The sequence below is a fragment of the Podarcis tiliguerta genome (assembly GCF_965153285.1).
Source record: "Podarcis tiliguerta genome assembly, chromosome: 11".
Taxonomy (NCBI): Eukaryota; Metazoa; Chordata; class Lepidosauria; order Squamata; family Lacertidae; genus Podarcis; species Podarcis tiliguerta.
This window is the reverse complement of record NC_139544.1, coordinates 32,205,227-32,220,421: the sequence shown is the minus strand read 5'-3', so window position 1 is coordinate 32,220,421 and position 15,195 is coordinate 32,205,227. Positions and strand designations below refer to the sequence as shown.

The 15,195-nt window shown below is 41.1% G+C and overlaps 1 protein-coding gene across 5 annotated transcripts in view; it reads left to right on the top strand.

Annotated features, from left to right (window-relative positions):
- VCAN (versican) overlaps positions 1-15,195 on the top strand; it is a 128,266-nt gene that overhangs the window by 89,685 nt on the left and 23,386 nt on the right. For 3 of the 5 annotated variants that reach the window (XM_083403559.1, XM_083403558.1, XM_083403560.1), the window contains 3 exons: positions 1,646-1,759; positions 12,743-12,901; positions 15,005-15,087. In XM_083403559.1, the coding sequence (XP_083259685.1) occupies positions 1,646-1,759; positions 12,743-12,901; positions 15,005-15,087 (356 nt within the window). Of the gene's footprint in view, positions 1-1,645; positions 1,760-5,510; positions 5,559-12,742; positions 12,902-15,004; positions 15,088-15,195 lie in introns of all 5 variants that reach the window. The other 2 variants (XM_083403556.1, XM_083403557.1) reach the window with 1 other exon arrangement.

The window sequence follows — 15,195 nt, the reverse complement described above, 5'->3', positions numbered from 1 at the left end:
ATGTGCAAAACAGGGCATGGTATTGCAGTACCAGAAGACTCAGACTGATGTAAGCAAGCAAGATGAACTCTTGCTTGCTTACCAACTTTGTCCATTTTCGGTCCAATCCGCAAATGCAATTTGTGTATGGAAGTAAATTTTCATGTGCCAATCTACTGTGCTGAGTGGACAAAAACCAACGGGAAGATGGGAATTTGTATCCAGTACACCAGCAAAATGTGCCTTATTCCATACACTTTCTTATGTGGTAGTTTGTATACAAACCTGAACACCAGGCAGCAAATCTCTGTGAGATCTACTAGGATGATTAACTGCAGTTTATACATGTGCAAAACCTGTAGAAATATTTATGAATGGCAATATCTGGTGTTTATAAATGGATGAGGAAGAATAACTGCCTCAAATGTTTGAATACTGCTAATAGCCTGTTGAAAGTTCTTCCAGTTTAGATCTCAGAGTAGTAGCACATTGGAGGTAAGACCGCTACATGTGCTGAAGAGAAGTTAAAAAGAAACTGAGTAGCAGAAGTATGAGCATATTCACTGAATGAATTAATGAATTTGCTTTTTTATTTATTTATTTTATTGATTGGTTAGGCCAGTCACATTGCATGAAGACAAAAACAGTTGTGGTAATGGCAAGACTCTTTGTGATGATGGACTCTGTAAACATTTAGCCTACTGTTCTTGGATTAGCCAATTTCTCTGGGTTTCCTATGTTTGTACCCAATGAAGTTGTTCCAATTGTACAAGGAATTCTGCTTGTGCAACGGAAATTCCCCTCCCTCTCCTCTCACTGCATGTGCCCTCAATCTGTTTTGGAGAGTTGGAGCAACCTCAAGAATAGATTGAGGGACACAGGACAACCTTCACCAGACACAACCCCTACTGTTTGGAGTTATGTTTATGACCACCAGGATATGAAAGGGCAAGGACAGTAGGAACAGATGGCAGTGTCTACCACAATAATGTGAAATGCAACCATTGCAGCCTAATAGGAGTTCAGTCTTCCATGGTCCCAGGTTAGAATAGGTTGTATACATCACAAAGGTATTCTGAGGGAGAGAGAGAGAGAATGAGCTGCAGTACTCTTTCCCTAAACAATACATTTCCGAGCACAATTCAAAGTGTGGGTGCTGCCCTTTAAAGCCCTAAACTATCTCAGCCCAGTATACCTGAAGGAGCGTCTCCACCCCCATCGTTCTGCCCGGACACTGAGATCCAGCTCCAAGCTGCCCAGAGTGGCTGGGGAATCCCAGCCAGATGAGTGGGGTATAAATAAATTACTACTACTACTACTACTGCCACTACTACTACTACTACTACTATTACTACTACAAGTTCTGAGAGGTAGAAACCGAGGATGCAGGTTACAGACCCAGCGATCATGCAGGATGCTTTAAAATGTTCAGGTGTGTGTATATTTTGTTTAGAATTGTTCTGCAAATTCTGAGATGTAAATGTAAATGCTGCTGAACTCTGTGTGCAAATGTTGAAGAAAATCGTTAGGTCCTTCTGCATTGTGATATCTGAAATCAATTTATGTACATTATTTATTTGACATTATTAATACATATAAACTTTCTTTTATATTGCAAGTGAGGACAATACCTCATTCTAAATAACGGTTTCATTTTCTTGCGCAGACATTGATGAATGTCAATCCAGCCCTTGCAGAAATGGAGCCACATGCATTGATGGCATCAATACGTTTACTTGCCTTTGTCTTCCAAGCTACGTTGGGGCTCTTTGCGAAAAAGGTGAGTTCAGTTTGAAATTTATAGTTAACTCCACTGTGCTTACAATGGAATCAAATATGCAAATTTGCTAACAAATCAGACCTCTATTGGGAGGGTGGTGGCAATTAATGGATAATTATTTGTCTTTGCTTTTATTTTCTTTCGCTTGTGTTGCTTTGCTTGCTTTCTCCTTCCTGCTGAAAATAGTCATAACTGGGGGGCAGGGGCGGGAATTGCTGTAGTGTCTTTTACCGAGGTAGAAAATTAATCCTCTGGGCTTGATTTTAGTTTGTCATCTTATGTTTCCAACATCTGACTTCAAGAGTGATGTTTAAAAAATGAAGTTTTAAGTTTGGGATATGGTTCTTTAATCTGTGTTCTTTAATCTGTCCCTGGACGATGCTATTCCAGATTCCAGAAAGGTAACTGCATTAGTCTGCTACAGAAAATACAAAAAAGAATTTATTGTTACATAACTTTGTGGACCAAAGCCTCTTTCATCAGATAAATCTTATCCTCAGTTGGCAAGTCTCTTCTTCTCTGTGTGTGTTTACACAGGTGTAGAGGTTTTTTTGGGGGGGAAGGGGAGACTCCTGTGGGTGCCCAGATATTGTTGGACTACAACTCCCATAATCCCTGTAATCCTGCACCCACTTTGTTGGGTAATAAACATACTGAATTCAATGGGCCGTTAAGTGCATGTATAGAATTGTGATGTGAATTGATTTTAGAAATGTTCTGCTTGAATTAAGACAGGAAACATGAGGTCCTTCAGATCATATCAGTGGAGAAACACTTCACTCCCATGAACCAACAAAGATTCATGCCCTGCCAGTATGCAAGTGGGCAGAGATGATGCAGTTGTTCTTCAGCACCATGTAAGGGACCTTAGGTTCACCAACCTGTGGCCTTCCAGGTGTTGCTAGACTACAGTTCCCATCATCCATGACCATTTGCCATGCAGGTTGGGGCTGATGGTAGATGGAGCCCAAAACATCCAGAGGGTTACAGATTTTCCTGGTGTAGAGAGAGAAAAGTAAACAGTGGAATCCAAAAGCCATGAAATGCAAAAGGTATATGACATTTCTGCCATTTACAAGATAAGCACAGTCATGGTAATACATGTGAATGCGAACACACCCAACACTGCAGACCTGAGAGAGTCCTTAACAAACTCAATAAGCCTTTCTCAAGGTGACACCATGTTTTTCTTTCCTTTTGTGTCTGGGTCTTCTGGTCAAGCATGCTAACGTAATGGCCCTACGGAGAAGTTAATTACGTAATGTTGCTGTGGGCTTTCCAGCACTGTTTTAACATTACCTCCCTGCCCTTCATTTGTAAAGGTGGTATTACAGAATAAACACGAATCTTCCAGCATGGGCTCAGGCCTGTCCAAAGGTAATAGGGAAATTTCCAGGATGAAAAATGAGCTGAAAGTTTTAAAAGTTGTGGGTTTTACCCCTTTACGTTCACCCTCACATGTAGGAAAATACCATTTCCCCCCTCATCTTGCTCAGACTGAATTCACTCACAGCTAGAGCAAAAGTGTCTTCCAGGCATAATTACATAAACATTGGCATGTTTCAGGCTTGCCTTTCATCGTAAGCCTACTGGGCGAAAGACTGTGAATTTGCAAGTGCTTTAAAAATATTCCATGAGCCTGAAGGGACTTTTTTTTTTGCTTTTGTTTTGTTAATGTTGAAGCCTCAGGCATAGGACTAGGTCCAGCACTCATTATATTTCAGTTTTGCAGTAGTCTGGCATAGGCTGGAAAAGTCTCCTGAAATCTCCTCTTTAATACAAGAATTTGACCCATGTTTTTACAGCAGAAGGATATTTCTGAAAATATCTTCCCGCAACAAATCCTTAACGCTGAAATAGTCTGAAGTTCATGGTAGCTTTAAGTTGTGCTTTATGACCAACCAGGGAGAGTGTATTTGAAATGCTTAATGTGAACATTTCCTCGTTTGTCAGTCTGAAACAGACCTCAGCTCAGTCAACTCTGGAATTTAAATTTCCTCCACAGAAAGTCCTGCAGTGGTTTGGGATCGCAGGAAGGCATTCATTGGCAGCCTCTACCCCCTGCCCATTCTACCAGACAATGGGGGAAGAAAATGTGGACCGATGTCTGTAAAGCAGTTTTGATTACATGTCAATGAACCTGATTTCATTAGATCTAAAGCAAAGCCAAAAAGTACAGAACCATGCATTCCTATGCCACGAAAGGGCATGAGTGAATGATTCTGTTGTTTCCTAGAACTTGTCATTGGTTTGTAAAAACAATCATTTGCCAAATGGATTTCTGAGTGCTTGTGAACATTTGAATTAATATTAGAGAAGATGTAGGTGACCTTTTTGTTGTACCAAGAAGATAAGGTAATTGTATGCAGGGCAGTTGGCATTCAGCCAGTGTTGATATTTTCTCTGTCGGTATCAGCTTAGTGGGGGAACATGAGGGCCAGGAAAGGGACATTAGCCAGTGAATCCTGGTTGTCACAGTGGAAGAGATGGAAGAACTGAAATATGGAAACATCAAGATTCACTGCTATATGACTGCTTTCACTTCCTTCACTTCTTCCAATAGGCAGAGAAACCCAAGATCGTGGAAGCTGCCTTATATTGAGTCAGGCTGTTGGTCCAGCTAGCTTAGTATTATCTATAATGACTGGTAGTAGCCCTCTGAGGTTTCAGGCAGGGATCCCTCCCAGCCCTTTCTATAAATGTTGAAGATTGAACCTGGGACCTTCATGCAAAGCAGATGTTCTATCACTGAGCTGCAGCCTTCCCCCATAGGTAGACCTCATCTGTGAAAAAGCTGTCTGAATACTGTTCATCGTCTATTTGCAACTAGCACTGGATTCAGTGTGTTCATTGCCAGATCAGATTGTAAAACGGGGGGTGAGCTACCAGAGAGCCAGAGCCTCTCTCAGCCCTGTGGCAGTCCAGCTTCTTAAAAAAGATCCCATTAAATGAACAGGAGCTTACTTCTTAGCCTGATTACTGTATGGGGGGAGAGTTTTCGTAGAGATGGTTGGGTGACAGCAGGGGGAAAATGTTTTTCCTTTCCTCCCCCCATGTTGCCACCTTCTGAAAATTACCGTATTTTTCCGTCTATAAGACGCCCCTTATTTTTGGGGACTCCAATTTAAGAAAATGGGGGAAGATGGCCCCCATGTATAAGATGCCCCAAAATTTTGGACATTGTTTTTTAGGAAAAAAATCTAGTCTTATACACGGAAAAATACAGTATGTCCCTTGCAGTTGCACTTAGATAAAGGTTCCATTCTCATTTCCCCCCCTAACTACCACAGATAGGGATGGGATGAGAAAAAGGGCAAATGATGGTGAGGGGAGTTTAAAATGACAGTGCAAATGTGGAATATGTGTGGCTGAGGTTGTATGTGCGTGGGTAGATGGAGGTGTGTGACTAGATTGGGTATGTTTCTTTTGGATTTGGCTGCATCTAACACTGGCTTTTGACTTTTTAAATTGGGTGGCTATTTTGAAGAAATGCAACACAATCAGCATATTTATTCCAAGACCATTGGAACAAAGTAGAAGGCGTGCTTTAAACTATGGTCTTCCTTTGTCTTTGCCTTCATTTCTGTCTTCTTCTTCTTCTTCTCTTGCACTCTGCTCCTATAGCTCAGGTTTTGCTTTTGGCACCATTTCTTCCTGGCAGTACAACTCAGCCTTACTGTGTTATATAAAGTCTTCTTTACATATATAAAAACATTAAGTAAAATTGAACCTTCGTTGCACTGTTTACCAGATGCAGATGTGCATGTGAACCTGCTGCCAAAACTGCGCAGATGCAATTGTGAGTAGACAAACCCTCCTTGGGGCAGTATAGCCAGAGATGGTTTCTTTCCCCCTTCCTCCTCTTTTCTTTTCTTCCTCCTTTTCCTAAGGAAAATAAATGATTTCTTTGTTAGCAAAAGTGCTCCGTTTTATAAAGGAGTTCGTTCCCTGTCCAAATGTTTGTGATTGCTCTTGTCCCTCCCCACAGGCTCAGTTCTGGAAGTCATTGTAGTTTGGGGAGGAAAGAAGCATTTCTGTTTGGAAATAGCTTCTAGCTCAGTTCCCACAGCTGAGAAGGACTGGGGGAAGCAATGCCACTTCTGAAAGCCATTTGACTAAATTAGATTTACAAGCTTTTGCTTTATATGTTTGCTAAACCCATTTCGTCTCATGCCCTGCAGTGAAGCCATCTTGGGGAGTTAGAGCTTGTCTGCACAGGACCCTGCTTGGCAGCAGGACTCTTCAGGCAGCTTAACTGGGCACAACATGTAGACCGGAAAGTGGGATTAGAGTGGCCATGTGCCTTCCTTTATAGCAGACAGTCCTCTGTTTGAAGGCATCCTTTATTTGAAGGGTTGTCTAACCCAAGTCCCATTTAAATACCTTTAGATGTGAGAACAAGGGGCCTTACAGTTTCCAACCTGGAGACGTGCCCAAACTCAACCGCTCCCTTTTAAGCCTGATCTTCCTGCGATCTTAAAGAGGGAGATGGAGACTCCCAAAGGCTTTATCTCCCTTCCCTGTTAACCCCAAACTCACTGCAATGTTAATGGGAGGGAGACTTGCAAATGCTTCCAAAAGCCTTTGGGAGTCCCTCCTCCTACAGTCTTGCTTAAAGGGGACTCCCAAAGGCTTCTTCTCCCTTCTTCCCTTTTAAGCCCAGTCTCACTCCGATGGGAGCAGAAGGGATTTTGACATCAACTTTGGCCTGTGGTGCCAAAACGGTTCTCCACCTCTGCTCTGAATGAACCTACCTAGGGAGAGCCGGTTAAGAGAGGCCTGCCTCCTTGATGCATCTGAGGGGAACCCAGTAGAAGCTTTTGCCTGCTTCAAGAAAGGGGGTGGCAGTGAGGAATCTAGTAGCCAAATATTTCTGCACTTTTCTAAAAACCATAGTTGCTTATAATTAACCTAATAAGGGTATCTGATTCCTAAATATATATTATGCACATGATTATATTACCTTTCTTCTAAAAGCAAGAAGTTATATCTACCTTCCCTTGCTTGACTGATCTTTCAGACTGTAAGCTTCTTGATTGTACCACTTGTCTCATTTTGTAAAACTGTGTAAGATGGTCTACACTGATGGTACATATAATAGGCCCTGGCAAGGTCTGCTGGAATAGGCAACTTAGGGGGCAGCAGATCAACATTAAGTCCCTAGCTCAGTGAAAGATACAGAAGTGCAACTTGCTCAGCTGGGACTCACCTGGCTGAATCAAGGCCAATGTAAGCCCCCGAAAAGGGGCATTCTGGGGGGATAGCAGGAACGCAACCTGGGGGGGGGGGGACTTAGGCTGCATGTCATGCCTGCTCAGTTCAGTCATGTGACCTGGCAGCCTGCTGCATAACACTATTTTAAAGGCTTGTTTTCCTTCTACCAGGCTTAGGCAGAGCAGCAGCAGCAGCCATGCTGTTGCACAGAGGACTCAGCTATACAGCTGCAAATAGGACGTTTTAAATGTGTTGTAAAGTGCAATATGCAAATGTGACATTAGATGGTGACAGCGAGCTATGCCAAATTCAATGTATTTTTCAAAATGTTTTTTGAAAAAGCATTTTCATAGCGTTTTTAATATGTGTGTAGATTCCACCAGAATTTGGATCTCGTGTAACTTTGCTATGGCTTAATTTACACCAGCTTGCTTGTGCATAGGATTTCTCCCTTAATAATGATTAAATTCTCAGGGAAAATATGACAGTCCTAGAAAGAGTTTTAAATGACACACATGACAACATTTATGCATAATTGTGGTGGTAGGTTGGTCATAAGAAATGTTGCATGTAAAGAACATTTCAGTTAATATCTTGCCACATTTATTAATGTTAAGAACCTCAAAGAAGAGAAAAAGGCAAAACATGTATGTTTCTTTTCTTTTCTTGAGGGAATAAAAGTATGTGTTTTTGTGACTAACATAACATGGTCAAGCAACATAAGTTTTACTGACCTAAACTCATCTGAATTACCCCCCCCCCCAACATAAAATTTATTGTCATTTCACCAAATGAAAAGCAAAACTATATCTCTGCAATGATGGGTCATCAACCAATTCTTTATTTTCTTAGAGAGGTATTTAACCAAACTTTTTTAAAAAAGAAAGAGAGAAATTCTGAGTAATCTTGCATGTCATGCTTCAGGTTGTTTTACTCATGTGTAAAATGTCATTTTGAAAAATTGTTGCCAGATCATGGCATGTTAATGGAATTACCCATTACCTACCACATTTTGTATTCCGTGTTTCCCCAAAGGACATCAGAGATGCATCCATGAAGTAATACTGTTTTTATCCTAAGAACTGCCCTTTAAGGTAAAGTAGGCTAGGAAGTGACTTGCCAGAAAACTTCATGGCTAAGGCAATTTGAACCTAGGTCTCAGTCTAAGTCCAATGCTTTATCTACTATACCCCACTGACTTTGACAGTAATTATGGTTCAGACTTTGCTTTTCTCGCATTTTCAGAGGACTTCTAAAACAAGACAAGGGTTATAGTCAAATGTTTGTTGCATCAGTTAAAAACAACAAGCCAACAGCTCTAAAACAATTTTGTAAAAGCAACTCTGCTCAGAAACTCTAGACAGTATAACTTAGATATGTCTGAAGAATAATATCCATGCTGAAGTTATCGTAAAGAGATGATGTGAATATATAAAACACCCGTCCTCCATAAATAAAAATGAACTGCTGCACTATAATGACTCCTGGGTTTAGTGAAACAGCTCTTAAAACACCATAAACATGCCAAGCTGCATTTCAATTCTTATATAATACATTTTAACTATGAATGCCTAGAATGTTGTAAAAGAAAGTGTCTCTATGCACATGGGTTGCATTGGATTATTATTATTTGTATCTAAATTATTCACTGATTCAGTAAATTTCATGGATTATCTAGTCTAACAGGCTCTTTGGTACTTTAAAAAACCCTAAGGCCTCTTTTTGTATATGGACCTCACACTAAGCACCATCCTATGGGTTGTATCTAATGTCAGTCCTGCTTAGAATAAACCCATTCAAATGGAAGGACATGGTTAACTTGGGTACATCCATTTCAGTGGGCAGAATTTAGTAGAGTGAAACCTTGTGGAAAGAAGGTGCAGTGGAGCTCTGCAGGGCCTGTAACATTTTGGAATGCTGGTAGAAAGTTATAAGTTGAAGCATCCACAAATATCCAAATATCCCTTCTCCTAGAAAACGCTTGTGTTAGGAAGTAGGCTAGAATGGAATTCTTTTCTCACTGTAGATCCTCACTGGATTTGAACAATCCCTCCACCCTAAAGCATGATTTTTTTAAAAAAGCACATCTGTAAAGGGCTCAGGCACAACCCAAAGCAGCAGTGGAATTTTATGCCACTTGTCAGCTCCACTCTGGGATTCTGCGGTACTGGCAGTGTAATTGACACGAAGCCATTAAAATGTGCTACGTTGCCAAGCTTCATGTTTGCTTCTCTTTAGCAAAATTGAATTATAGGCTGATGCAAACGCTTTTCTACTGTGTGTTCTTATCGGGACCATCCGTCACGTGAAGATAGACAACGTGCATTTCATTATTTTATGTTTCAGTTTTACAGCTGCCTTCAGAAAATAATCCCTTAAATTTATTTAATATATTTAAAAAGGTCCCCTCCAGGGGCCTTTTTATTATTGTTTGGCTGGTCTTAATCTCTGTTGAGGTAGTACTCCAGCTTTGCATCTGTGAACTGCACAACAACATGCGCAACAACAGTTATTTTTTTCCATGGCTATTTTCAGTCATCAGTTCTTAAAGACCGCATTGCCAAAATGAAAAACGCAAATAATGTTTTTTTTTTATGAAGGCTGTGGGAAAAAATACAAGACCCTTCCATATTAGGGCCAGAAATCCACCTGGATCTAATTTTTCTTTCTCACTAGTTATAACTTGTGTGTCCTGTTGCAATGTTAAAAGCTAGCACACAGGCCCAGTCCAACTAAAGTTATTCATGAAACCAGTGGAACAAATCAGTTGCAGCTGACTCAAATCCCATTGCTTTCAATGAGATTTAGAACCAAACTACGTGTGCAGCCATGTGTATTATATTCATGTTTCTTCCCTTTTCACATACAGAAAATTGAGAAGTGGGGGCATCTTTTCTTTTTTTACATGACAAAGGAGGTGAACAAAGCCATTGGCCCTCCCATAGTGTGACCTGTTGCTTAAAAATAATAATAATTCTGCCCACCCAGCTCATTTCTGATTTTAGGCCTTGTGTGTAGGAAGTGCTTCAAACATTCGAACACAGCATGATAAGATGGGGGGGGGGAAGGGGCCAAATCTGACACGTGTGTAGTTTCTCAGTATTAATCTCCATCCTGTGTGTGGGCAGAGATGTTGGGGAATAGGGTGGAGTTGGGCAGGGGCAGACCATGCACTGAATTTCTCTGTAGAGAGGAGAAATTCTCCTACAGTTTCTCAGGGGCTTTTCCCCCTCAAGAGGCTACAGTGCGACTTCACACCCTCTACAATACCCTGGACATACCCAGGGCATTGTGTGTCTATGTGTGGTGTGGAAGAGAGGAAATGGTGACCATAACAAAGAAACAGCAGAGGGAAATATGAGAAAATTCGGCAAAGTGGTTTTCTTTTCCGTTGTAGGAGGAGTGAGAAAAGAAAAACCTCCAAGAAAGAACCAAGACCCTCGGCTCTAGATGGGATTTTGCTCCCTTTACCCACTTTATGCAAACATTATTTACACACACACACACACACACACACACAAACAGACACACAAACAGACACACACACACCACTTTACATGTGCATCAGGAAGACATGTGGAGATGTGAAAGAGTACAGCTTGCTGGCCTATGCCACTTTTCTTGACTCATAGTCATGACTAACTTTGTCAGGGTGTGGGCTGCAGTGTTTTTGAGTATTAGTTGACAATAGTCTTCATGCATCATTTTTATTATGGAAGTGAACTTCCTCGAGTCTCCATTTTCAAAGTGTTAGGAATCAGGAATGAATTTTCTTCACAGTTAAATCTGAAATCTGTGCCTCTGCCTTTATCTACTTCAAAATCTATTTGCACAGTCTGAATGAATTAAATCAATGGAAACTTTGCCATTGGCTTCACTGAGATGTACATTACTTGGGTAAATCTGACTATCCTCAGCTAATCTCTGCTCAGTGAATCATGTTGTCTGAATGATATTACAATGGGTTTTGATCATTAGCTGTGATTAGAGCTTGTTTAGTCATGGAGTGTGAGTGCAGCAAGCCCCTCCCAGCCCTGTATGTTTAAAACTGTATCACTCAACAATGGTTAATGGGGGGAATAAGTGACCTTTAACTACCAAGCATAGGGTATAGTTTTGCTAAAGGAATTAAAGTGGATCAGACGCCCAAGTGTGTGCAGGGCTTGCAGCTTCATTTATGCTGTCTTTTTTCCTATGAAATGTTAAAATGATATCACGGTCTTTTAAGCCGTTAAATGACACAGATGAGGTTGTTCCTTTTTTTTTTTTTTGCAATTCCACGTGGAATGTGGTATCTGGCATCTGGTGTAGAATTTCCTTTCTGCTTTCTAGCGCTAATGGCTGAGTGTATGCATCTGGAAAACATACAAGCCATGGCCCAAATCCAAAAAGCTCTATATGCAAATAGCTTTCTTTGAAGATGTAACTGCAGCAGCTCCCTCTGCTGAAGAAGCAACCTATACACTGAGAAAGTGTCCTGATTCTAGTGTAGTGAGAGCCACTGCCTGTGATTAAATCTTCAGGCTTAGTTGCTGTCCTAGCTGCGTCCTGGGTCACAGGGGAACTTCCAGATAACAGAGCTATTGTGGGCACAGTCAGCAACCAATCCAAGGCCAGTCTGAGGTCTGTTGCCAGGCAAGAAGTATTTCCAATGAGGGCTCAGGTAAGGTCTTCGGGCAAGCAGTGTCTTAGAATCAAGGCACATTTCTGGTAGAAAAGCATTGCCCAAGTCCTGCTGAATTCTGTCAACTGTTGTCAAAGAGAAGTGTCCTCAGAAGGAGGACCTTACTCATGAGAAGACCATTACTCCCAAGGAATCTTTCCTTGAAGTCTTGCACGTCTCCATTTCCATCTGTTGCTTAAGGCATCGGTCACTCCTGCAGGCTCAAAGCCCATTAGATCTTGGCTGCTGATGTCTGGACTGGTAGCCTAACACATCCTTATCTCTAAATCTAGCTGGTTCCTGGGCTTTGCTCAGCACAGGGGGCTCCAGGTTGTTCCCAGATGAAGAATTCCCTGGGTGAAATCATACAACTTCCTTGGGAGCTGTGGTCCTCAGGAAACTCTTTATGTTCATGGGTCAGAGCTTTTGGGTGTAATAAGGTTATCTGTCAGTTCGTTGTGATCTCTGCCAGTGGACCTTCACTTTCCAACTCTCAGTAAAATTCACTTCTCCAGACCACTTCCTTGTCTTGCACACTTTCTTCTTCAAAGTTGGACATCAAAGAGATGCTCTTAGTTTGCTCCTGAGATTCATTCTATGCTCACTGAGATCAGGGCCTTGGGTGTGGTAGCAGCATGTTATTTGGAATATGCTTTCAGTGAACATCAGCCTGATACCTACAGTATTGGCATTTGATCTCCTGCCTAAAATTCACCTGTTTGTCCTGAGGGGTGATCCAGCTGTTTCAGTGTCTTAAGCTGATGTGTAATGTATTTTGTATTTGTTTCATGGTTGCAATTTTATTGCTGATTTTATGCTGTTCACCACCATGGTCTCCCCCCACCCCTTAATATTGATGTTATGTAATATTTTCCAACCAACAATCTGCAGAAGGCACACACTTACTACATAAATGTTATTCACAGACTCAGTTTATTTATTTTTTTTGGAGTGAAGCATTTGAGCGTTTCTGTATGCAGAATGTCTGGTCCCCTTGTCAATGAATGTTTCATTTTGGGCATTTCAGCGTTGGCTCTGCCAATGGGCAGCCCCTGGGCATTGCCAACCCATGTTTACAATAAGAGTTTTGCAATTGTTTGTTGCAGATACCGAAACCTGTGATTACGGATGGCACAAGTTCCAAGGGCAGTGCTACAAATACTTTGCTCATCGCCGCACATGGGACGCGGCAGAGAGAGAGTGCCGCCTCCAGGGAGCCCATCTGACCAGCATCCTGTCTCATGAAGAACAGCTCTTTGTGAACCGTATGTGGCATTTTGAACCAACGCTGTGCTTGAGGATGCAGAGGCAGTGGAAATGGCTGTAAAATAAAATATCCACCAGGCCTCCAAATATTTTATTTTATGTTTTGCTTTCTGAAATGTGTGTTATCGTTTATCCTTTTTAAAAGAGGACCTTTTGTCCTTGACCGCTACTTTGTTCCTTTCAGCCCAGCTCTAAGGATCTGCCAAACTCATTAGCTAGAGTGGGAGAAATGGCTGATCTTTGGAGGGATTCGTCTTTTACAATCCTAAAGAATTTAGTTCATGAGAAAAAGACATTAGAAGAAGAATTAAGTGAAGCATTTTATTCCAATGTTTTAATTTTATTTTAGGCTCACTGTTTAGACAGTCTCATCTCCAGGCACTTTAAAAATACTGTTGCCCGCAGGAACGCCTCCATCAGTCACTTTGCGTTCTACTACAAGTGGCTGACATTGGTTGCAGTCCTAGGTGCTATCTGAAAATCCAAATTATCATTCCAGGCTAATGCACATGAGGTTCATTTCAAAATGCTCATCATTAGCTGTGTTAATGTTTGGGTAAGATGTTCATTCCCTGAATATGTTCTTGGAAGAAAACACATGTTCGTTCTGGGTTTGTGTTGTCTTCTGAGAAGTCACCAGGTTGTTGATTTTCTGCCAAGTCGTTTGGCACATCCTTCTTTTCAAATGTTTCTAAAAATTGCTTCAGGAGGATATGCATCCCTGGAAAGAAAAATCGGCACACCAGCATGGCAAAATAAAACATTAGAAATGACTAGGAAAATTAAGAAGGAAATATTATGGTGGCCATTTTAGTTATTTGTAGCTTATTGCATTTTCTGTTTTTTATATTAAACAAGAAAATACAATCAGCATGGGGTGAGGGTTTCCCCCCTTCAAAAAAATATAAATATTATGTTTTCAATTGGGCATTATTCAACTTGTATGTGCTCATACAAATGTGACACACTCTTTTTACCTCTTCCAGGGAATATTCTACATACAAATTGTGGTACATAACAAAATGGTTAAATTACTGTCATATACTTACATCATTCTCCAACTCTAAAGAGCTGGACAGCCTGAAACTTCAGGGTGCAAAATATGCAATGGAGCACCCGCATGTTCACTGAAGTTGCTGGATCACAGTGCGTGTGAAATCAGCACAGTCATTGGACATTTGTATGCAGGGACTGTAAAAAATAACAGCAAATGGCAACAGTAGTGATCAAGATGAGTGACCATGGGTGGTATTCTACTAATCAGTACTATCATCATGAGGATTTCCACTTGCCCTCCCTCTCCCCCTCTTACACACCCTCCTCAAATCTTCTTGAGGGTTTTGGGAGAACCCTTAGGACAGTTTTAGGGGGCATGCAGGAATAGAGGGGAGAGGGGAAGAATGTTCCATTGCACAAGCAGAAATCCTTGTAGCTGTTGGCATTCGTCTGTCTCAAGAGACAGTGGAGTGTGCCTTTGGGGGTGAAATCAAATTACTGTGCTAGCAACAGCAAAGTGACTTCCTCAGGGTACAAGCCTGGACAATGTGTATGAAGGTCCTGGACTGTGCAGACCACAAGACCCCCCCCCCTCATCCTCACTGATGTGGTCCAAAGGAAAGCAGAGTAATACATTTGTCACTCTTGCACTGATGGAACAATTGCCTTAGTACTATGTCAAATTCCACCCCCTTTTTTCATAGATAAATTATTAGTCCGATGCCATAAGGGCATTGAGAAGTTTTACTTCTTGAAGTGTAACAAACTAAACAAGCCTGTTCAAATACTGGCGAGTGTCAAGCATTTTATCATATACAGTCATTTGAAAGGCAAACCAACTATCCAACTCTTTAAGAGTTGTCAGCAGCAAAATATTAAATCATTTGGGGTAGGTGGAAATGTGATTTTTAAAAAATAAATAACTTCAGTTATAAAAAGGTGGAGCACACTGCGGATGTTTATTTATTTTCTCTGTGAAAGAATAATCATTTTGAAGCACACACAGGAAGGCTAATTCAAGTCTATGTAAATACTTTCATTTTGAGATAATTCCCTTTTATGGGAAAGTTGGTTAAAAAAAATTCACTGCTTCTGTTTCCTTTTAGGAATAGGACATGACTACCAGTGGATTGGCCTAAACGATAAGATGTATGAGAGTGACTTCCGCTGGACTGATGGCAGCGTGCTGGTAAGAGACCTATAAAACAGTATCTGGAAAACGTTTCAGTTGTTTGTGACACTGCTTCTTAGAAAAGAAAATAGGTCAGGCTGCGAGAACAATGGAGAAAACTATATC